The following is a 25,260-nucleotide window of genomic DNA, read 5'->3' as shown; positions in this document are numbered from 1 at the left end:
CTCATTGCAGATATCTAAAACATTAGGCTGTTCCCCACCTTTAGCATTTCATGGAATTCCAACTGCATGAATGCTTCCAGGGTTTCCTTGATTATTCTCATGTCATTTGACCCATCACTGCTCATCTAGTTTTGAAGCACATTACTGTTTTCACAAATGACACCCTCCTCCCATACATCTTCTAACCCCCTTTTGCAATCACTGGACAACAAAGTTATGCAACAAGGCTACAGTATTGATCAGATTTGTGGTAAATAAATACTAAATAACAGAAACCATAAGGAATAAAAATTATCGCAAGGCCTTTCTTGACATCTTTAGTAGAGGACTGTTGTCTGCATGGGAGTCTCAGAGATGAAAACTAAATGGATGCCTATTCCTCAGCTAACTATGGACTTAAATTGATAAAAAGGCTGTAACTTTCAATTTTGTTGCCTGTAATAAAGTTTTACTAGTGCTAAGGGAGGGTTGAGTAGATTTCGAGCAGTTGCCCTTGCTGACACCACAGAGAGAGCGAGCCCAGAGATTATAATCGAATTCCACTAAAACAATCTAATAGCACATACCTTTTATCAAGACCTTTTGGTGTGGAATGTGTGGGCAGCAATTTCATCCTCTGCAAAGAACAGCTTAATTCATAACTCACCACCAGTGTGACATAAATAGCACAGGTCAAGAAGAGAAAAGTTAAGTTACATCATGAGCACATTTGTAAAGCACATATACACCCTTAGATCTCTTGGCACTCAAACCAGAAGCCATACTGAAGGAGACATGTGAGATAGAATGATTTTCAGTTCCAGGATGGGGATACACGATCAGATAAGGCGGGCCCTCCACTTTCAGAAGCAGGCTATTCAAAGCAGAGCGAGACGTGAAGAGGGTACTTAAACAAAATATTGGGGGAGTTATTTAAGATCCCCGTTCACCGCCAGTGCATCACATTAAATATGGAGAAAAATTATGTATCGGCTGTGCAAGGGAATTGTAAATGAGCTCCGGAGTTTTAAATATCAAGTTACAGAAATATCTGGAAAAAATATTATGATACAAAAATATCATGATGCAGAAATATCGTAGTCAAGGATATCAATTTTATTTCAGGTAAGTAATATCATTGTCAATAATATTGTTGTTAATATCATTTTCAATAATGACTTTGTAAAGAAATATTGTTTTTAAATTTTTTATGTGTTTTAGTTCATTTAATATTGTTATGCATTATTAATGTCTATATAAATGTTACTAATATTTTTGAATAACATTTGTTTTTTAAGTGAGTTTTTATTTAATTGCTAATAGTAATTTATAGTGTAGTAGCGGTTTGCTAGATTTGTAGGGGTATAGGATGGGAAGGTAATGTGAGATAATTAATTAACAATTAATTGCTACTGTATTATTATTTTTTTAATTCTTATTAAATATATACATTTTGTAAGCATTTTATTTTTAAGTTATATCTTAGGTACAGGTTGCTAGGTGTGTAATGATATAGTGTGGGAATTTAATTAAGTAATTAACAATTAATTATTCATTTATTATTAATTATTTAATTGATTATAAATTATGTAAATTGCGTAATAATTATATATTTTAATTTATATATTATGTATGAGTTTCTGGGTTTGTAAGGGTATAGGTTGGGAAGTTAATCCAGTAATAATTAACAAATAATGTATTCATAATTATTTCGTTGACTATTAATTAAGTTGATTATGTTATACTTATTTATTTTAGTTATATTTTAGGTGTGGGCTGCTAGCTGTGTGGGTGTATAGTGTGGGAAGCTGATTAAGTAATAAATAAACAACAATTTTGTAATCGATTATTTATTAAATTGATTAATAGTCATGTTAATTGTTTCATTGTGTTATATATTTATATATACACATTTTGGTTAATTAATAATGTTCATACTAAGAGTTTTATATTTGTTGTATGTTAATAGGGTTATTCCAATATGTTATGTGTTTGAAGCGAAGTAAATTTCCTAGTGTTGCACAGACTGGAATGGGAATAGTACATTTAACCCCTTTTAGGTCCAGTGCTTTCCCTATTGTTTCACAGACTGGAGTGGAAATACTACATTTTATCATGCTGAAGGCCAACGCTTTCTATACTGTTGCACACAGGAGTAGAAATAGTCAATTCTGTCCCTCAAAAATCCAATGCTTTCCCTACTGTTGCACAGATTGAAGGGGTAATAAGAAAAAGCTACCCCTCCGAAGTCAATCCTTTGCCTACTGTTGCACTCACTGGAGAGCGAATAGTAAATTTATACCGTCCGAAATCCAATTCTTTCTCTATTGTTTCACAGACTCAAGTGGGAATAGTTCAGTTCAGGAAAAACGTTATTTCGGTCTTTAAGACCATAAAAGTATGTGTACAGTACAATACATTTCAATAATTACTAAAAGTAATGAAAAGGAATCCATCCATCTTAGAAAGTGCATGTGTATCATCTTAATATACCATAGTGACAATCTGCAATGACACATATCCAAATCCAATAGCCTCATTAAAGTGCATGTGCGATATAAATGCATCGCAAAAAAAGATAACAGGGGGAAGCGAACACAAAAGGTCCAATAGAAGTATAGTTGGTTTTAGACAGCCTTAAGATGCTTTGCAGAGATTATATAATGGTGAATACAAGGTAATCATATCCCAAGCCACAGAGCGGATCAAAAGTTATACATACAGAAAGAGTAAAAACGTATTGCGACTTCACTAAGGTTACGTCACATTTTTATTTTTTGCTGTAACGGGTTACGGCATCTCTGCCTTCCACACAAAATGAGCGTCATTATTTCTCCAACTTAAAATGCCAGAACTACAAGTCACATGATTTCCTGTTGCGATAGATATGGAAAACATTCTCAACAAACACCCAATAGCATAAAGATTAAAGGTCAGTAAATCTCCTGTCGTGTGAAAATCCATATTTGTTAAAACATTCACAAACTGTTTTTGATTAACACTTTACAATATCATTATTTTTGGTGTTTACCACACATTTCTTCACAAATATACAGAATAGTGGAATTAAGAAGGTTGAGAGAAGCAAGCTTTTTGCAAGTGAATCTGTGAACCAATTCGGTACATAATTATCTCCTGATTTGGATAAAAAGTGCAAGTGCGATAAATATGTGTGCAACGTCAATGTGCTAACTCGTGGGCACTCTTCTGAATTCAGAATGTCACGAGGTTAAATACCTTATGCTACACACAAGTGCAAAGTGCATTCAGCCTAATCATTGGCCAAGGTCGCTCCCGAGCAGTGGGACCACCGACAGTGAATCACCACAACAAATTAAATGCCAGTGCACAATTCATATGGGTTGGACTAAAACACTGTATCCATGATCATTTATTTTTGGTCCAGAAGCTCAAGCAGGATCCCTCCGATTAAATACATAAAATGTATTAAATGCAAGTTACTAATATCGAGAACTGGGATAAAGTGCAAGTGCATTATTGTACAAAATTACACGTTGGGGACTGTACATGCCTGATCCCACTTTTACAATCATCAAGGAGCTCTAATGAAGTGCAAGTGCATTATTACCACTAATAACAGTTGTTTGACCTGGCATCTTTGGTGTGGTTTCCCCTGTCTTTTTGCCCCTACCTCCTGTATTTTTGACGCTGTGCTGGATTTCGTTTTTGCTGGTTTAGATGCCTTGGGCACTTTGCTACTGCTGATCAGTGTCAAAGTGCAAGTGCTCCCTGTGTAAATTGTGATTGTAATTGGTTATCCAAGATTGGAATATTTGTCTCACCAAGAAGTCCCTAGTAAAGTGTACTGAGTGTGCCAGGGTTGGTGATACAAATGCTACTAGTGGGCCTGCAGCACTGATTGTGCCACCCACATGAGTAGCCCTAAAATGGTGTCTCATGCCAGCAACCCCAGTGCCGTTGTGCAGTTTGTAAACTGCCATGTCCTCCTGGCCAGTCTCCCCACTGACCAGGCCTAACCCTTCCCTTTCTGTGCACATTTGTCACCCCTATGGAAGACCCAAGGTACCCCCCTGGGCAGGGTGCAATGTATATGAAAGGTAGAGCATGTACTAGTGCAGGTGACATGCTCTGGTAGTGAATGGCAGCCATTTTCGTTTTTCACTATTGTACGGCTACCTTGCCCATAGGCTATCATGGGGAATGCTGGCTACAGTGGCTACCAGCATATCTTCCCATAGGAGCAAGGTAGGACATAAAAGTCTGGTATCCCTGAACTCAGAATTTAATAACATCTTTTAGGAGGGGTGGTTTTTAAATCCTGTGTTTGAGAACAGCACTTGTAGAAAGTTGCTGTTCTCTTGTCTGACCTATCTGTGTGCCTTGGCCTGTTTGTGAATTGACTGTCTGGTCTGAGAGTGATAGGGGCTGGGGAACCCCCAGGAGGTTGGCTGAGTCAGCCCTAGGCTGAATGACTGCATCTGCATCTTGAGTGGTGGAGGGGATAGCACCTGGGCCTGAATAGGGCTGTGCCTGCTTTCCACAATGCTGGCTCCACCTCCTGCTGGGCTGCTGACGACCCTGCCCCTCACTCTGAAAGGAAAGGAGAAGCCAGTAAAACAAATTGCTCAAGGAACACCCAGAACTGGTTCAGACCGGGCTCAGAGCCCTCCTGCACAAAGGGAACAAAGACGTTTAGGGGTATAAGTACAGGAACCCTGACTACAGAAACTTAGATCATCCTGGAAATAAGAAGGAACCTCTGCCAAGGAGAAAGCTGGAAGACTGGAGAAGGACTGCCCTGCTGTGTGATGCTGGACTGACCTGCAGTTGCTTTGCTGCCTAGGAGAGGGGAAGGACGTTGTTGTTGCTTTGTCCCCTTACTTAAAGGAATCTCCAAAAGGCCTGTAGTGAGCTGGCTCCCTGTTTTGAAGTCCCAGGAACAAAAGGACTTCACTCCAGCTTCCCTGAGCTCTGCTGAGAGAGCTGTGTCCTTCCTAGAGTGTCTGGGCCAGTTGTGGTGCCTCTGGAAGTTGCACCTGTTTTAGGAAGCTGGAAGCCAAGATTTGAGAGACTTTGCTACAGAACATTTATCGCATCGCTCGATTGCGGAGCACATCACAGTCAGTGCGAGGAAATTCCCGCCGCCGCGAAGGTCGAGATCGTTGCAGCGCCTGTTGCGGCTGCCAGAGACGTTGCATCCTTCGCTAGCGGGAAGAATATCATCGCTGCGAGTATTATCGCAGAGCCTGTCATCACTGGGTGAGATCTTCGCACTGCCGGTTTGCGAGCTGTTTCAAGTAGCTGTGAACATCGTCGCAGAGCCATCGCATCGAGGGGCCACGAGAGGAGAAGATCGCCGCTAAGCCCAATAGATCGTCGCATCGTTCCTTTGTGAGGGAAAACTTCCTACGGAACCTATGCACCGGAATCCATACAATTCATCTCCTTCCTCCCCATACAGACCCGATTCATCGCAACGCGTCCGCTGCTGCAGCGGGGCTGCCGCTAACGCCTTCCCAGGGTCTCAGGAGTAACGCATCGCTTGTTTTCTATCGCTACAGCTTCTGTGCTTGGAACGTTTTATTGGAAACAAAGGTACTGTGGCTAAAACGTGACGCAACTGTGGATCATTTTATCGCTAACCTTAAGAACACTTTTGCAACCATATTCTTGAACTGTGTTTGTTGGATTTTTGTCTTTTTGGTCTTGTATAGTTTAGATTAAATACCTTTATTTTTCTAAACTGTCGTGGAGTCATTTTGTGGTGTTTTCACTGTGTTACTGTGAGTTTTGTTACAAATACTTTACACATTGCCTTTGATAAGCCTGACGGCTCGTGCCAAGCTACCAAGGGGGTGAGCAGGGGTTATCTGAAGAGTGTTTCCTCCTTACCCTGACTAGAAGCAAGGGTCCCTATTTGGACAGTAGTACCTACCTCTGCAACTAGAGTCCCCCAGTTCTAACAACAGTACATGATTGGATATGGTTTTGTTGACTTCAAAGGTCCAATATTATTTCCTATACAGGGTGATTTACAATTGTTTCAAACATGCTTGATGCTTTACTTTTGCTCCAGATATGTAAAGTGCTAGTGCCTAAAGTCATTGGTGGCCAAAAGTGTTATGGTGGAAGGACAATCTGCTTACCAATTGTAAAGTGCAAATGCATTAAAACACTTGTTAAAAACCTGGATCATTTGGCAATACATACACATTGAATGATAAAACAAACTAAACCAAAAAAGCGGATGGACCATCACCTTCATCACAAAAATCCTACTGGGTTATTCAGTATAAAGAGAAACTGTGCTTTATAAAAGTACATTTAAATGTTTTAAAAAGGTTTAACTCCTACCAATCGGGCTAGGTCTTCTGTTAATACCTGTTACTATGAACTACTCTCATTATTATTATTTAACTCCTTTGTGATGAAAGGTGCTTAAATAAAATCAACAAAACATTACCTCAAATTCATTGATTCTGATAATACATTCTCTTACTTCCTCACCTCAACATGCCTCTCTCTTCATGTAGTTCTCTGCTAAACTCAAAAACAATATATACTAACAACCTATAAAATCAGATAAGTACAAACTAAGAATGAGCGGGAAATCCGTTACGCCTGCGGATTTTGCGGATTTTTGGGAAATCCGCAATCCGCGAATTTTGCGGATTTCCCGCAAAATCCGCAAAAAAAAATCCATATTCTTGAACTGTGTTTGTTGGATTTTTGTCTTTTTGGTCTTGTATAGTTTAGATTAAATACCTTTATTTTTCTAAACTGTCGTGGAGTCATTTTGTGGTGTTTTCACTGTGTTACTGTGAGTTTTGTTACAAATACTTTACACATTGCCTTTGATAAGCCTGACGGCTCGTGCCAAGCTACCAAGGGGGTGAGCAGGGGTTATCTGAAGAGTGTTTGCTCCTTACCCTGACTAGAAGCAAGGGTCCCTATTTGGACAGTAGTACCTACCTCTGCCAACTAGAGTCCCCCAGTTCTAACAACAGTACATGATTGGATATGGTTTTGTTGACTTCAAAGGTCCAATATTATTTCCTATACAGGGTGATTTACAATTGTTTCAAACATGCTTGATGCTTTACTTTTGCTCCAAATATGTAAAGTGCTAGTGCCTAAAGTCATTGGTGGCCAAAAGTGTTATGGTGGAAGGACAATCTGCTTACCAATTGTAAAGTGCAAATGCATTAAAACACTTGTTAAAAACCTGGATCATTTGGCAATACATACACATTGAATGATAAAACAAACCAAACCAAAAAAGCGGATGGACCATCACCTTCATCACAAAAATCCTACTGGGTTATTCAGTATAAAGAGAAAGTGTGCTTTATAAAAGTACATTTAAATGTTTTAAAAAGGTTTAACTCCTACCAATCGGGCTAGGTCTTCTGTTAATACCTGTTACTATGAACTACTCTCATTATTATTATTTAACTCCTTTGTGATGAAAGGTGCTTAAATAAAATCAACAAAACATTACCTCAAATTCATTGATTCTGATAATACATTCTCTTACTTCCTCACCTCAACATGCCTCTCTCTTCATGTAGTTCTCTGCTAAACTCAAAAACAATATATACTAACAACCTATAAAATCAGATAAGTACAAACTAAGAATGAGCGGGAAATCCGTTACGCCTGCGGATTTTGCGGATTTTTGGGAAATCCGCAATCCGCGAATTTTGCGGATTTCCCGCAAAATCCGCAAAAAAAAATCCGCGGACGTAACGGGTTCAAAAGTTGAACCCCCACTCATGTAACTATTTTACAATGGCGCCAGCAAGCTGCCAGCGCCGTTGTAAAATAGTTACAAAGTTAGCTTGCACAGGAACCACTAGATAAAACGAAGCAGGTGCTGCTTTATTTTATCTAAGTGCTTCCTGTGCAAGCTAACTTTGTAACTATTTTACAACAGCGCTGGCAGCTTGCTGGCGCCATTGTAAAATAGTTACATCATACATGCCAACATTAAACAGGTCTTACAAAAAAAAAATTACCTATTTTTTAAAAACAACACATAAAATGAACTTCGTAAACTTTATTTTTACACTATGGCATGTCTGTTACATGAGTAGGCTGGGCACATTGTGTTCGCACAGGTTTCTGCAAGTTCGCGAGGGTTTTGTACAATTTCGCAATTTGCGAAATTGTACAAAACCCTCGCGAACTTGCAGAAACCCGTGCAAACACAAAAAAAATCCGCAAAATCCGCGAGAATTCGCGGATTTTGCGGATTTTCGCAATCCGCAAATTCGCAAATCCGCAAATTCGCGGATTGCCAATCCGCAAAATCCGCCCATGCCTAGTACAAACAGGACTTCATCCGAGTTAAGGCCAAATGGAATCTTTGTGTTGAACAACAATATGTTTCTAGACTCAAATTGTCCCAACTTTTGCTCATGATTACCACTCCTTCTGCTCTTTGCAACTTGATCTATTACAAAATAAGCGAAATGATTCACATTCCCACCATGAATCTCATTGATATATGCCTGGCAACAGAGTAGCTCTTGTCTATATTCTTCACTGCCCTGAGGTGCTGAAATATTCTTATATGCGCCATGTGAAAAGTACTGCCCACATAGGGTTTGGGGCAAGTACACTGCAGAATGTAAACCACATACTCGCTCTTACAGTTAAAGTAATTTCTAATTCTCCATGGACTGTTAAATGGGGTGACTGGACTTCTTTTTTGTTCAGTCCAAATTTACAGGCCTTGCACTTTGAGCATTTACTGAAGCCCGGATTTGCCCAGGGCCTGCCCTCTGTGTTCCCTGTCTCGGGGCTGTTAACCACCAGTTTCTGTCTCATGGATTTGGCCTTTCTGAAGGTGAGTAGAGGCGTATGTGTGGTTATGTGTGGTTCAGTGTGGGATCTCTTTTTGCTAGGTACCAATGTCTATTCAAGCAGTCTCTCACCCTGGCTTGATAGGCATTGTACCCCGTGATCATACATATATCATTTTTACCACTCCTGTTCCCCAATCGAGCTATCTCACTCGGGAAGACTAGTGATTCTCTGCTGATTCGCTCCACTTTGTTCAATGCTTGAACCAGTACATGTGGACTGTACCCTCTCTCAGTGAATCTTCCCGTTAAATCTACCTGAGCCTGTTTCAATAATGACACCTCATTACAATTCCTTTTCATTCTTAAAAACTCTGCGTAAGGAATACTGTTCTTTAGTTTCTGTGGGTGGAAGCTCAGGCAGTGTAAGATAGAATTTCCTGCCGCTGGTTTTCTATATGTGCATGTGTGGCTCTTATTTTCTTTCTCATGAACTACCAGGTCTAGAAAACAGACGTGAGAACTGCTGATTGTATCAGTAAATTGAAGATTCAAAGTGTCATCATTCAACTCCAGCACAAATTGTTTGTCGATTCCTCAGAGCCATTCCATAAAATAAAGATTGTCAATGAATCTCGTCCAGACAATAATATTGTCCCTCCATTCCCTTGCATGTCTTACCTGGAACACCTGCTCCTCCCACCAGCCTATATGCAAATTAGCATAGCTGGGGGCGAAGCAGGTCCTCATGTCTTTCCCTCTCACCTGCCGGAATGTGTCATTACCGTACAAGAAGAAATGATTCTCCAGGCACAGTCTTGTCATCTCCAATAACATAACTGAGTGTTGGTATAGGCTTATGAGTCATTTATTCAGGAAATGTCTCATGGCACTGAGCCCATCTTCGTGGGCTATGCTTGTATATAGAGAGGCCATGTCTTATATAATTAGTAGGAATAAATCTGTCAAGGTGATGTTATGCACCCACCTTAAAATATCTCTCATATCTTGTGTGTATACCGGGAGGCTCTTGACAAATTCCTGTAATAGGTGGTCTATATATCTCGAGGTTGATTTGAAAAGACTACTAATTGCTGATATTATGAGTCTATCAGGCAAGACCACTGCGTTTTTGTAGATCTAAGGGATAAGGTACATCTACCTTTAGGTACAGATATTCATCCTGTGTTATCATACCTAACCCTCTCCATCTGGCTAAATGTTTGTGAAATTTATTTTTCACCTCCACCAAATTACTCTGTGGAAGGTTTTGATAACATTTTATATTCTTTAACTGAGATTTCGCCCCAATGTTGTACAAACTCAATGGCCACAATACCAGATTACCTCCTTTATCAGATTGGCGGACCACTATGTCTTTTCTACTTTTCATCCTGCTTACAAATTGAGCATACTTTTTTCATGTTGGTTATTACCCTTGAGGAATTCCTCACTTCATAACAATGATAAGGCTTTCAAATCCTTAATGACCATATCAGAAAATACATCAATTAAATCTTTTGGCACATTAGGTATAGATGTGGACTTTGGTCTGAATGTTGTTTCTGTGCTATCATAAATGTCCAATCCTAGAATTTCAGCACTCTTTTATTGATCCAGGTGATTCAGCTCCTTCACACTCCCTTTCCAATTGTCATGTAATAGATTGAGGTTCTCCACCACCAAACTGGAAGCAGGTCCTCAATCTGGTTGTTTCAACGCTGGTTGTTCAACTCTATTGTGGAAGAATTTCCTCAATTTTAGCTTTCTGACATTTGAAAAAGTCTATGCGTGTCTGACTGTAGTTGAAATTTGTTCTGGTACTATACGAAAGCCCAAGTGATAGTAAATTGACTTCCTTATTAGAGAGTTCCAAATCTGTCAAATTTATTACGGTCACTGAGCTCAGGCTTACTTGCGATAACGAGTCTCCTTTGTTCTGGCACCCGAGCGTAGTTCCATGCCCTCCCCTTCACTATTTGTGTTTCCTTGATAATTCTTCCCTTTCTTTCGAGGTCTTTGTCTGGCATTCATTTTCCTCTCTGTACATAAAAAAAGCAACTCATCTATAACTGAAGGCGGCTCCTGGGTGTCTCTCCTTCTATTCACTGACCCTGCTGAATCTTCTGATTTTGTATCTTGCTCCGAACTCTGTTCTGAGCTAGTTTCCAAAGATATGTATACATGCAAATCGTTTCACCAAACTAGTTCCTTCTCCGGCTCCAATGCTTACTATTCCAGGTAACAAGCAGCACAACTTTGAGGTTTTCAAAATCTTTTTTTATTTGATCTTTGTCACATATATATATATATATATATATATATATATATATATATATATATATATATATATATATATATATATTCGGCATAAAGACGTCCTGCAGCGGTCTGGCAGCAAAAGAAGACAAGGCAAACCCAGGTATAGTGAATAGTGGTTTTTATTAGCTCACCACCACTCCACCACGACGCGTTTCGGTGCTCGAAGCACCTTGATCACATGACGCTGTTACATGGTGGGTGTGCTCAATTTAAAGGGCTCTTAGCCAATTATTGCATGCCAGATGTAAAGAACATAGAAAACATACTGGCTTATTCAACTAACTGCATAAATGCTTAAATAGTGAATGATGAAGAGGAAGAGGAGGTAGAGCCGAGGCAGTTCTTGCGTGAAGAGCCCTGGCAATCCCACCGCTTAGACCATTTTATATGGCAATTTTTTTCTTACCCTCGAGGGCAAAAAAAGGTCAATGCCCGGCTGGTGACATGCCTCATTGCGATGCAGTTCTGTCCCGAGGCACAGACAAAAAGTATAGTTTTGGAAACTATACTATGCACCGCCACATGCAGAGGTGGCATCCAATCAATTATAGCGTTGCTGAGGTGCGTCACCTCCAGGATAACCCACCAATATTATTTTACTGTTTCCCTTGGTTTTCCCCTTGTTCCGCTTTCCGGAACGCTACCCGGTGCGCGGACCGGGCGCTAACCGTGCAAAAAATTGAAAAAAAAAGGCTGGTTTTTTTACATATATGGGCCTCCTCAGCCACCCTCAGAAAACCTAGGGGGTAAGGATATGTCTCCCGTGCCCCCTTATACCCATTCCCAACATTGTTTATCCTCCATCTTGTGACTAAATTCGTCCGAAACACAAGATGGCGGACTCCCGTTACGCTACCGGTGAGCTAACCGGTTCGCGTACCCGGTAGCGCTTCCACCGCGAAAAATCGAAAGAATTTTTTTTTAATGTTTTTGCCCCGCGGGGCCCTTTAATAGCTCCACATCAATCCTAGGGGGTCAGGAGGGGTCTACCTTGCCCCCTTTCATTCATTTCCCCCTTCGTTTATTTCCACCTCTTGTCTCTCGATCCTACCGAGAGACAAGATGGCGGTCGCTCCAGACTGTTTAGAATGTTGACAGTCACCAGAGAGCCAATCCGCTTCTCCTCGCGAAGTTCCGTTACGCGTCTGGTACGCGAACCGGGGCACTAACCGGGACGCTGTCAGAGATATATATATTTTTTTGAACGTTAATTTCTCAAAATCCACTGGAGCACATATCTTGAGACCTAGCAAAGATACATCGGGCAAACAGTCTCTACAATTTTGCCAAGTTTCATAGAAATCCATTCAGCCGTTCGAGCTAAAAGTGAGTCCAACCGCCCTATGGAAAACTCAGTGTTAAAAACACGATTTGGGACCCCCCTTTTTTCTCGGCCCCCTCTTGACGAAACCCCCCCAAACTTTGAGGGGACGCTCAGAAACAAAATGTGCCATTTTCCTGAAAATTTCAGCCAATTCCGTCCATCAACGCCAAAGTTATTCAACATAGAATTTTCAGAAATCCCTATTAAAAAAAATCCTAACTATATATATATAAATATTCACAGAAAAAACCATAGGTTATAGACCATATATAGTTAGGAATTTGCATTTACAAAACCTTGAATATTCACTGAAAAAACCATAGGTTATAGACCATATATAGTTAGGGATTAGCATTTAAAAAACCTTATTTTATTTGCACAAAACCATTGAAATTCCATATATAGTTAGTTGCACTAACTATATATCGCGGACCCGCAATCCACTGCTAATGATGTCACATATTACATCATTCATGACATGGTCAGTGACATCACTGATGACATCACTGATGACATCTCAAATGACATCACTGATGACATCACTGGCATCTCATTTGACATTACTGATTACATCACTGATGATATCATTTATGTGATAATACATCTTCAGACTCTAATATAACCTTAGATACACTCAGTGTAAACAGGCACTCACAGACTGTCACACATCCATGGAGTTACTCACACACCTAGTCAGTCATGCAAAGAATCAATGTTTACAATGTTGACAGCCAATCAGCTACTCCTCAGACTCCCGTTACACTGCCGGTTAGCTTCTCGGTTAGCTGCCCGGTTAGCTGCCCGGTTCGCTTACCAAGACGCGTCTCTACGGCGAAAAAATCGGATTTTTTTTGGGGGGCCCCGCGTGGCTCTATAATATCCCCCTCATCAATCCTAGGGGGTCAGAAGGGGTCTACCTTGCCCCCTTTCCTTCATTTCCCCCTTTGTTTTGGCCTCCTCTTGTCTCTCGATCCTACCGAGAGACAAGATGGCGGCCGCTCCGGACTGTTTAGAATGTTGACAGACACCGGAGGGCCAATCAGCTTCGCATCGCAAAGTTCCGATACGCGAAAAGTTCGCTAACCGGATCGCTGCCCGGAGCGCTGTTACAGATATATATCTTGATTTAAACGTTAATTTCTCAAAATCCACTGAAGCACATATATTGAGACCTAGCAAAGGCACATCGGGCTAACAGTCCCTACAATTTTGCCAAGTTTCGTGGAAATCCATTCAGCCGTTCGGGCTAAAAGTGAGTCCAACCGCCCTATGGAAATTAACATGGGAAAAACGCGTTTTGGGACCCCCCTTTTTTCTCGGCCCCCCCTTGACGAACCCCCCCCCCCAAATTTCCAGGAGCTGCTCAGAAACAAAATGTGCCATTTTCCTGAAAATTTCAGCCGATTCCGTCCACAAACGCCAAAGTTATTAGACATAGAATTTTCAGAAATCCCATAGGGAAAAAATCCTAACTATATATACCTACTGCCGACCGCCAGTAGGTAATATATATATATATATATATATATATATATATATATATATATATATATATATATATATATATATATATATATATATATATATATAACATACGCACGTTCCGGAGACCCGGATTTCCAATATTGCGGCAGTCCTAGTGGGGATCAGGCAGTCCACATTTAACAGCAACTGCCAGGACACTGGAATGCTTAAATCATATTTATTATATCTGTACCAGTGGCTGTATTTAGTAAATATGATTTAAGCATAATAAATATGATTTAAGAATTCCCTACTGTCTGATTTAATCATTCCTGAGTGTCCTAAACAGAAGGATTCTTTGTTGCTGTTTATATAATTATATGTTTATAGAAATCCAATTTCCTTAAAGTAAATGCACACTCAGAATCACAGGTATGCCCAGTAGCCATTTCATTGTTTGACATTGAGAATAGAATATAAGATACCGAAAGAGAGTGAATGATGTTAAGGGCACTAGACCTTATATATGGGAATATATGGAGCAATGAGTAAATGTGGGCTTAATGTATGTCGAATAATGGGCACTAGACCGAAAGTTTAAGCAGAGAGTAACAATAAGATTTCTCTAAGCCACAAGCGCGATTGCACTATTGTGTATACAGAGGATAATAGACTGTTCCTTAATAAATAATTGGGACAGTGAGGAAAGTTAGATCAATGCATGAATTGACTAGCGATAAATTGTTACATATTAACAATAAAATAAGATGATTATTTCAATCCTCATATCGGCTGCCGAAATACCGAAAAAGACAATATGTCATAAGAAGGTGCCGGAGTAGTAGTCATACTGCTTTGTTTCAAAAACTTTTAAAAATGTGTAAAAACGTTTAAAAATGTGTAAAAATGTTTAAAAATATCAAACATGGGAGACATATAAATTGAAGAATGCCAATTGAATGGTTTTATTATAAAAGTGACAAAATAGTTGAAGCATTATACACTGCCCACGAAGTATGTGCTTCACATTGCACATTACAAAATGTCTGCTGTGTTACCCAGAGTATAGTCCTCTGTCGCTTTCCATGAATATCAATTAACTTTGTTTACTTTCACGTGAATGTTTGAGCTGTTCGTGTGGACAAGTCTACGGACGAAACGCGTAAAGAGCAAACAATAAAACGGCTACTGGGCATACAAAAAAGAGCAAACAATTAAATGGCTATTGGGAATACCTGTGACTCAGTGTGCATTTACTTTAAGGAAATTGGATTTATGGAATTTGCCGGCTTTCGGGCATAACCGGCGTCATGCACCAACTGGCGAAGGGCTCGGTCTCCGAATGGCCTGATTGTGAGGAAGTTATATATTTATATATAGTATTAAATATTATTGCAATGTATTTAAATTCTTTTTTTTGCCATTTTCAAAAACCTTTATTCTTTTGTAGGATACTTTACACAGCATGCAGCCTACAACCCTGGGGCCGGCAGCAAATTTTCAGGGGAAATGCCTGCATAGACCAGTTACTTCTTACACAGCCAATTAGCCGACATCCCGGAGGCTCGGCGGCGTTCGAATATCATGTGACGCATTGACCTCCAGTTTTTTCAACAGTTCCTAGAAAGGATACCCTTCTCGCGCTCCCTGCAAATGCACAATCTCACACCAACTAGCAATTATCACGCCAAGCCCAGTAGGCCGTAGGCCAAAAACGGTTTCTATATGCAAACTTAATTCTTAAGTCCTACCCCAACAACCCCCCCACCCAAAACACGCCAGCAGTGCGTCCGTTCTACCTAAGTCCCCGGAGGTATATAACCAAGCCACTTCTCCTTAAGTCTATTAGGGGTACGCGATCACCCCGCCTGGATTCTAAACCTCTACATCGGTTCTGCAGTGCCGCTCAGATCTCCTGCAATGTATTTAATTAACATTTCATTAATGTTATATATTTTAAAAAGTACTATTTTAAAATATATATATTTAAATATATTAGTATGAAACTATATTTTTTGTTCACTATTTTTGTACTTGCCATATAAGTATAGGAAAGCAATATTTCCGTAATTGATAATTTTGACACAATATTGCTGTATCTCAATGTTGCAGTGTTGGATATTGTGTCAGTGATCCATGAAGAGTGGAGAGAACGTGCAACTGGGTTTATTATAATTCTAATAGCAAGAAAAGGAGTAGCTGATCTAAAGAGACACGTGTGTACTATATACACAATTCAGTTCAATTTCAGATTTGATTGATTCATGTTTTTATAGAATTTTCATGACCACCATTCTTCCTTTCAATATTCTTCGGGTCTCTCCTGTGTGCCATTTGACATGAGTACCTCAGCTAATGTTGAAACACGGTAGAGATATTCTTCTAATAGGAAATATACAGCAGCGGCCCATCCATATGGGGTAAAGGGCCACACTGCCCACCTTTTTCCCAGCAGGAAGAGTGTCTGCCAGGCTGAACAAAGGGCAGCCTGATAGGAATTCTTCTTGTTCAAGCCAAACAGCCAGGAGCTAGACATGTGCTAAATGTGTATACTTCTAGCTTCCTGAGTGGAACTTTGCCAGGTGGTGGATTTCACAGCCCTGTGAGCATGACCTCAGCCTGGCAAAAGTGCCTCAATGCCCTTTCTCTTGTGGTGAGGGGGAGCGTCACTGATTGTCTTGGACCTGGGAGCTTCAGTTTTAAGCTCTGAAGTGCCCAGGCTGAGCGTCAATCAGTGACTCCTCGTCACAGAGTGGGGTGTTGGTCAGCAGTCTCACTGACCCCATCTAACTCTGTGATGAGTGGGGGACTAATGCCTTCCTTCATTGGTCCACCTTATGTCAGCCAGTAAGGGAAGACAGCAATCCCAACCCTCCTGGGACCTCCTAGGCTTCCCTCTCTACAGTGAGGGTAAGTTTTATGTTTTTTTGAATGTTTGTGGCATGCGTTCATGTATTATGTTTGTGTATTTGTTAGTGAGTGTTGTGAATGTGTGTGTGTGTCAATGCATGGGTGTGAGTGCCTGTGTAGCCCCCCTCCCTGGTTACATTACCATCCGCCACTGGAATTATACAGTTTGGTGAAAACCTATAATTAATTGACCCGTTTATTTTTATGTAGCACGTAATGTTGATTTTTGCCATTTTCTGTAGTTATCTGAATTTATGCACTCAAAGCAATGGAGCAAAAGTAGATAATGCGATTCACTCAGGATCACAACATTTCGTGCACAGGGTAAATCAGAAGTAAAAGCCAGCGACTCAGTCACCTTTGTACAGGGCTGAAACACTATTGCCCACATGCATCAAACTGAATTGCATTTGCAAACGGTGCGAATCGCAAAATTCGGCCGTTTGCAAATGCAATTCATTGATTTTGGAAGCATTAAGCTTTTTTGCTTTTTTCACAATTTAAGAAATTACAATTTTTTTGCGATTTCTTAAATTATGATTGCATTTAAGAAATCGCAATTTTGCAATTTCTTAAATGCAATGCATGATTTTTTTAAATTGCTAAATCGCAAATAGGATGTAGTAAATTAACATGAAGTTAAACTTCATGGTAATTTGCGATAACTTTAAAAATGCACAAAAGTGCATTTTTGAAAGTTTCATTTTACACACACACATGCCCTTGGGGCATGTGTGTGTGTAAAAAGTACTTAAAGGTACATTTCAGGGGTGCGGGGGGGGTCCTTTGGACCCCCCTTGCACCCTTGAAATTGCATTCTCATTTTGCGATTCCTTAATTGCAAATCGCAAAATGAGAATGCCTTCACATTCATTCCTATGGGCCTCTAGGCCCATAGGAATCAATGAAAAGGTATTCCTTAATTGTGATTCGCAAATTGTGAATCGCAATTAAGGAAAATTAAGAAATCGCAAAAAAAATTGCGATTTTTTAATGCATAGCCGTTTGTGAATTCTTAATTGCGATTCCTTAATTTTCGCAATTTAGAATTCGCAAACGGGAACATTGATGCATGTGGCCGTATACCCTCAAAGAACTGATTTATGAAATCAATCAGAGAAATGTTGTTGGTGAACCCACTGCGAGTGTTAGAACGGTTAGAGTCTAGGGAGACGCTAGCAATTATTGTAATCAACACACATGTTCAGCTACAATATATTTTAAAACTATTTCCAAGTAAATACATCTAGTGCAGTCTAGTGCACCATGACATAAAAGGTAGTTTGCCATTTTTCAGTAGGCATATTTGTATCCATGATTAGCAATGGTCACTATGGAAGGATGCATGGTTCCAGCAATCAAACCATTACTTGTGTTCACTGTCAACAGCTGAACTGTGATGCCAACAATTAATGCAACGAAAGTGTCAAGTGGCATAATACTGACATTTAGACCTTTTCTTAGTGCTCCTAATTTGACAGATCTGATGACTGAGGCACATAGAGAAAGTATTTTGCTTTCCGTCACACATGTAGTAAAGTGTGGAAGTCTGGTTTAAAACTGCAATGGCAGAAACGGCACGATCTAATTTCCTCTCTTAAAGCCCGGTAATGTACTTGTTGTTTCCACCTTAATATTAGATACATCTGTCTACTATATACTTTCATATAAAGCTCTTCTTTCTATAATGAAAATAATCGCCCATCTTGCATTTGCTATAAAAGCTGTTCAAGGTTTCAGACAGGGGTGAAGATGAAAATGTTTTTGGGAGTGAAGAATCCTGGTGAATGGGTTGTTATGTCTTGCTAATGACAGTTATATTTGTAACCTGATGTCATCAGTTCTTCAATAAAGTAAGATAAGAGGAAGTATAGATAGAGAGTGGCTTTTGGATCATTCCCTTTCAGCCATTGGCTTTCACGTTTTTTTTGTCATTTGCCATTGGTTCAATGGACTGTCCATCAAGGCCGTGGAATTTTGTTGATGGTTCCATTGTCACATTTGGTTATACTGCAGATCCTGATGACGTATTGTTATCATTTGAGCACAGTGTGTTATTTGATGTGTTTACTTTGCTGACACAATCACATTCTAAGTACTGATTTATAAATGTTTCATTAGGCAGCTCTGTCGGCATGCCAAAAAGACAATACTGTTAACTAAACGCTGTGGTGCCTTCATTTGGTTTACTTTGCTGTCATGGTAGCATGTTGCATGTTGCATATTTCTTTTGTGCATAAAGTGGAACACATAGGTTTGGCAAAGCAGAAATGTAGAATATTTGCCCTTTGTCAAACGTTTCTACTAACCTAGGGGTCCATTAGGATGGCGGGCGGGCTTTGCCCGCCCGCCACCCTAACGGAGAAGAGGACCGCCCGCTAACAGTGCGGGGGTCCCGACATATGTATTAGGATGCGCCCGCCACACAGGCGGGTGCATCCTGTATGTCTACCATTGCGGCGGGCGGAGCAGGAATCTCCGCCCGCCGCAATGGTAAAAGTGCACGTTTTGCTTGGCAACGCGCAACACGACAGGCACCGCGCGGTGCCTGCCATGTTGCACTCTGACATGCGGGGGGGTACCCTAGGTACCCCCCATGTGCACCCCCCAAGCCACGGACTCCCAGGGGGCCCGCAAGGGGCCCCCGCAGGGAGTCTCCGCATGCCTTTCCGTGGCGGCATTGCCGCCACGGAAATGCACTGTGTAATGCACATAGTAATATGGCGGGCGGTGTCTACAAGACACCGCCACCATGTTACAGGCTTTCCGCCCCGGCCGCTAGGCGACCGGGGCGGAAAACAGGCGGGCGGTGTTTCCGACCGCTGCGGTCCCCTCCGCCATCGTAATATGGCGGGGGGGAATGCAGGGAAGGATGGCGGGCGGATTGCCTCCGCCAGGGTGGCGGTGGCCACCGCTACCCTGGCGGAGGCAATCCGCCCGCCATCCTAATGGGGCCCCTACTGTTCAATATGTTGCTGTTTATGCATTTTAAGCTCACAGTTTACCACGCAAGCCTCGCTTTCTGATTCTTTTTCATAACACTTTTATTTGAGGTTAGATCTTAACTGTGCTAATGCAGTCTCTTCCGCAAGACGCCCCTACTCCAAGCTCCCATACGGTTGAAGCCCAAGACATTGGTTTACGATAAGATTTTTCTTCTAATACCGATGGGGGTATCACAAAAAAATGAATTCTACTACTACCAGACTCTTCCCCATCAGATTAGCCAATGCCCTTTATTTCCAGATTGCTTTCCCCAAGCACCTGTTTCTCTAGATTGTTTTACAAAAGAAGCTATTTGCAGTTTATCATTCCCATATTTTCAGAGCCTGTCATATTTGAATAAAATAGCAACAGATAAACATGAAAAGTACATAGTCTGTGTTAAGGGTGGAACTCTGGTCTGAGTATTTGGCTAAATGTGTGCCTACTGGTTAGGCAGGAGCTCAGTTATGATGGCTCTGAGTGGGACTGTGCCCTTATTTTGGTTCTTGACATGTATGGTCCGCCATCTTGCTGGGTTGTGCCATGGGTTTGGATTTTATCTGTCCCATCCTGATGATGCAACACTATTGAGGTGGGCTCTCTTCTAGACTGGATAAGGATTTATCAATAGTGGTTTGCATGCTGTGGTATAGGCCTGGATGTATGTTAATAGGGTCAAGGACTAAAAGGGGCTGCAGGTTTGTCTCTATCATAGAGTTGTTATAGAGGAAATCTCTCGCTGTTTTGGCTGAACAAAAACAAATTCTAGAAACATTCCCAAAAGGCTATTTCAAGAAGTCCAAAATAGTTGATACCCCAATAGACTGAACCAGTTACTCACAAACCTACACATTTGTGGGTATCACCCACAGTTTGTAGTTCATTTCACAGTCTAGTCATACCCTTTCTAGCCCTTCCTCAATTCAATAGACTCAGTAACTATGATCAAGGTAAACTTCCATCTATAACTGTAGCGTAGCTAGTTGTCAAATTATCGAAATTGTCCTAAGAGATGCACCAAGCATGTTGGCTTTTTGGCTTTTGAGGTTTTCTAAGAAATCACCTCGAATTTTATAACAGAATTACATTGTTTTCATGTACTTTTCACATTGCTGAGATACTTTTCCACATATAATTATCAGGAAAATAATGTAATAATATTGTATGATATCTGCCTTTGAAATATGTGATTGGGAGATGCTTTCTATCTTGAGTACAGCCACGGCCTGTAGAGGGAGTTTCGGTGGGGCTGAGGGGCGGGGAAGGGGCATTTTGCGATGCAGGGCGCGCTACGAAATTCGTTTTATTAATTAAATTGTTTAATTACCTTCAATTATCCATACTCCAGTTTTTAGAACCCCCCCACCCTGCCCCTCCCCCGCCCCGCCTCTCCGTCCCACCGAAACTCCCTCCAAGGGCCGTGGCTGCTTGAGTAGCTAGCAAGATGACTCAGTGAGTTAAATATACTTTGATGACATCAGTGCCCAACATGTCAGGATCTCAGCAAACAGCAAAAGAGGAATTTCCTTTCTGTGTATTCAATTCTAAATATACAATACCCTTAATAGTAATCAGTTATATCAACAGTCCACCACACATAAACTTTAAGTCAAAACATAACATTTGATGTATCTAATTATTTGTATTATTTCTTTTAGTTAAAAACCAGTTTCTTTCATTTACACAGTATACACAATTTATTAAAACATATACATTTTTTCCAAAAAATCCTTTTACATAAGTCCACATAGTTTATCTTGACAAATCATATAAAAACCACACAAAATAGTACAATAAAAAATTATTTTTTGTCAAAAGCTTGTCGACGCGTTTCGGTGCTTTGTTGTTTGGAACACCTTCCTCAGGACTATTTAAAACATCTTTCTAAAAATAGATACAACATTTGTTAGTTATGAATAATGGGGTAGTGGTTTTAACTGTTTCAACTCTTTGGGAAAAAGAGTAATGCCTATATCTTACATTTAGAGCAATTTTTATTTTGCAATACCGGATACAATCCAGGAGTAGTTATAGCAATAATGACTTCTCCTCACTGCTTTGACGTCAGAGATTCTGTGTATAGAGTAACATTGGTTTTAGAATTAAATCTAACCAAACATTATTTGACTTCTTCACAAGTAGGACATGTTTAAAATGTGTTGCTTACTTTTCATTTGCGTTGAAGCAGTCCCTGCACATGGGTAAACTTGTTTTTCTATTTCTTGCGTGTGCTGATCTGGCCACACGTAGTCCTAGATGCTTCACGAGTTCAAAAATGGGCCCTTCCTCTTATTCAATTGAGGCAGGTCGGCAGTGTCTAAATAAAAACATTTCAATCCTTTATTAGAGTTGTGTACGTCAATTCATTGTACATTGCATCATTGTTTCATATCTCGCTATTTTTTATAACTTTCAATAAAGATAGAGGATAATGCATTCCCTATTTTTAATCAATGTGATAGCAGGTCTCTGATCACATATTGAAATTTAGGTAAGAATGACACTGTTCGTTAGAATTAAAGGCTTGCCATACATTTATGGAATTTGAAAATAGACCATGACTGTTCATGTTCCCAGAATTTAAGGGGGAGTGAACCTTATTTACTCGTTTTTCGTCAGCCTTTCTTCATGGCTTTTCGTTCGGGAAGACAAGATATCTAACGTCCCTCGATTCCGGGCCAAAAAACATTTTTTTAAGTTAAATCAAAAAGCCACATTCGTGGCTATTTGCTCAAAGTGGCTAGTTTGGGGAAGCGATGTGTACAACGTCCCTCAATTCCAGGCCAAAGCACATTCATTTTAGGTTTAATCAAAAGCCCGTATACATAGCTATGTATTCAAGGTGGCTAGTACCCTGGCATCAAGGGAAATGGGTCCATAGATCAGCCCCCCTGAATCTAAAGGCTCGCATTTCACATACCTCAAGTATCAGCGACTGCTCCGTCCGTCCGGTATCCCTGGTTGTCGGTATCGGTTTAAAACATACCACTGAGTCGTTGCTTAAATACTCAGTACGATTTCAATTACCAGATAATTAATTAGGCAAACTTGAATTTTAAGCGCCATGATTGTAGTTTTTATATCATCAACCCAAGTCTACAATTATACACAAACTATTATGTACAGACCCGTATTCAATATTTTTGGAATCAATCCGGACCTATATCATGTCGTTTCCTTTTGCGGGCATATTTGAAGTTAATATTATAGATTTTTAATAAACACACATAGCGAATTTGGGCAGTTACTACGATCTCTGGTGCAACAGAAAGCCATGATTGTATTTTTTTCGATTATTATTCATCCATAATAGAAAACTGACTTCCTTTAAGTAAATATCCGTGTTATTTTGATTCTGGGTATCGCTAAAACCCCCGGTTTCTCTTGACTATTTTGAAAGATAATCGAGATAGTAATTATTATTATAGTATCAAGAGCCTGTCAAATTCATTTAGGCATTTTAATTTGATATTTTTTCACAAGTTCACAGCGAAAAATTTTGTTTGTCATTTGGCCGTATTACATATTTCAAAGTTCTCTCTAACGTGCCCTATCTACTTTGGGGTAAAAAAATGCGTATACATACATCATAGATAGTAAACATCTTTACAAAAACAGGAAACATGTTTAAATAAAATGTTGGGGATGAACATGATTCTAGCATACCAAACGTTGTCACAGTATATGGGAACTGGTAGCCGGATATATTCAAATAATATGCCCTCCATGATAGTAATTAGATTTAGTGATGAATGTCTATTTTACGGGCCCTACCATTTAAAAAAAATTAAAGTGCAAATTCCCAGATTCAGAGCCAACGTCTGATTTGCTGCCAATTGTTATCATATAATTCACACATATATGGCATAATCCGTGGAGACTCATCATGTCCTATATATTGTACATTTCTAATTGGGCATCCCGTTGTTTCAAAAACAGGTTTACAAGACATATAACCTATGGGTAAATTAATTATTTACAGGAAAAGTAGGTATTATGTACTAAAAATTCAGTCGTGTATCCTTTCAGGTGGCTGAGTTCTTTAAATATAATTAGCCCAATCTATAATATTTTCAACATGCAATACATATTTCTTATTTATCATATTAGTATTACAATCATTGATTTATCAGAACAACTAAATTACAACTTAACTCCTATTTGTAAAAATATATATAAAGATACAACTTTAAAGAAATGTATTATACTGCACAGCTTTACAATAATACATAAAAGTTACATTGCTCACCATAGATTCTACCCAGATGTTGTTATGGTTAATCAACCAAACAGATGATTTTCTATTGTCTATTCATTATATTAAAATACAGATAATCAAGAACTACCTCACTATTCTTTCCCATTCTTCTCTGCTGTTAAGACCTTCTGTGTATGATTTGAATTTGGACATAAAGAACTGTTCCCTTTGTTTGCGTCTCCTGTCAGTATCACCACCTCTCATAGATATTTTGATCTTTTCTAATATAAACCATTTAAATTCATCTTCTTTATGATTTGCTGTTACCCAATGTTCAACTCAGGATCTCAGCACAGCCAATTCAGTCTTCCCTCCTTTGGAGGCTGATGCATTAGATGCTATTAAATTATTCATTATTATTTTCAGTCTTTAGAGATGGCTGCATTGTGGAATGAAGTACTGTGTTATCATTGTAATATATTTTCATGCATGGGGTTCTCTCTCTGTACAGGAAAATGGATTTGAAAATAGTTCTGTTGGCCCTTCAAGTGATGAAAGTCTACCTGAAGCTTTCTCATCAAAGAGAAATCGAAGGAAAACATCCACAACACCGTCCATAGCAGTTTCTTCAGGTAAGCATCTACTTGATTCCCAAGAAGAATTAACTGATATCTTCAGAGTAATTTGTCTCACCATGTCAGATGCTCATCTCGGAGCTTAGACAGCTTTTAGCACATGAAGTTGCTTTACAATTTGTAATGCAAACCTCTACCAACCAAGTTGTGCATTACAGCCTGGTGGAGAACTTGCTAAGTGTGCATGACTGTTTGGCTTGCCAAACTATCATGCGCACTTAGAAAGTGGTCACCACTCCGCCCGGCTCTTTAAAATGAGAATAACACAGAGTTATTATAATTTTATTTTTCCTGTGGGGGACGCTCTTCTGACTTAGCGGAGGAGCCACCGCTGGAAGTAAATATATAAAGAGAGTGGGGTTTCAGTCAGCCACGTCCTCCATTGACTTACCTGAATTGTGGTTCGCCAGCCATTGCTTGAATGAGCTGTCCATGAAACCCACAGCATTTTGACACATGTTTACATTAACACATTGTGTTCCCATTATGGATTTGGTGATAGGGTATAAAGTAGTTCTTGCTGCTGTTGAATTGCTTGATGAAACATTCCGCCTCCCTCTCCTTGTACTTCTCCCTACCTCCTCTCTCCTCCACAGAGCCCCCACGGTCTAATCTGACTTTTTTGCTTCTGGGCTCACCTTCCCATACAGAGCA

At 40.0% G+C, this 25,260-nt stretch overlaps 1 protein-coding gene across 3 annotated transcripts in view; it reads left to right on the top strand.

The window, feature by feature from the left end:
* The window catches only part of SYTL5 (synaptotagmin like 5), a 1,215,112-nt gene that overhangs the window by 968,256 nt on the left and 221,596 nt on the right, over positions 1–25,260 (top strand). For all 3 annotated transcript variants that reach the window (XM_086934158.1, XM_086934159.1, XM_086934156.1), the window contains one exon: positions 24,483–24,603. In XM_086934158.1, coding sequence (XP_086790284.1) covers positions 24,483–24,603 — 121 coding nt within the window. The remainder of the gene's footprint in view (positions 1–24,482; positions 24,604–25,260) is intronic.

This window comes from Lissotriton vulgaris, chromosome 8 (assembly GCF_964263255.1).
Source record: "Lissotriton vulgaris chromosome 8, aLisVul1.2, whole genome shotgun sequence".
Classification (NCBI taxonomy): Eukaryota; Metazoa; Chordata; class Amphibia; order Caudata; family Salamandridae; genus Lissotriton; species Lissotriton vulgaris.
The sequence above is the reverse complement of the archived record's forward strand: the minus strand, read 5'-3'. Positions and strand labels throughout refer to the sequence as shown.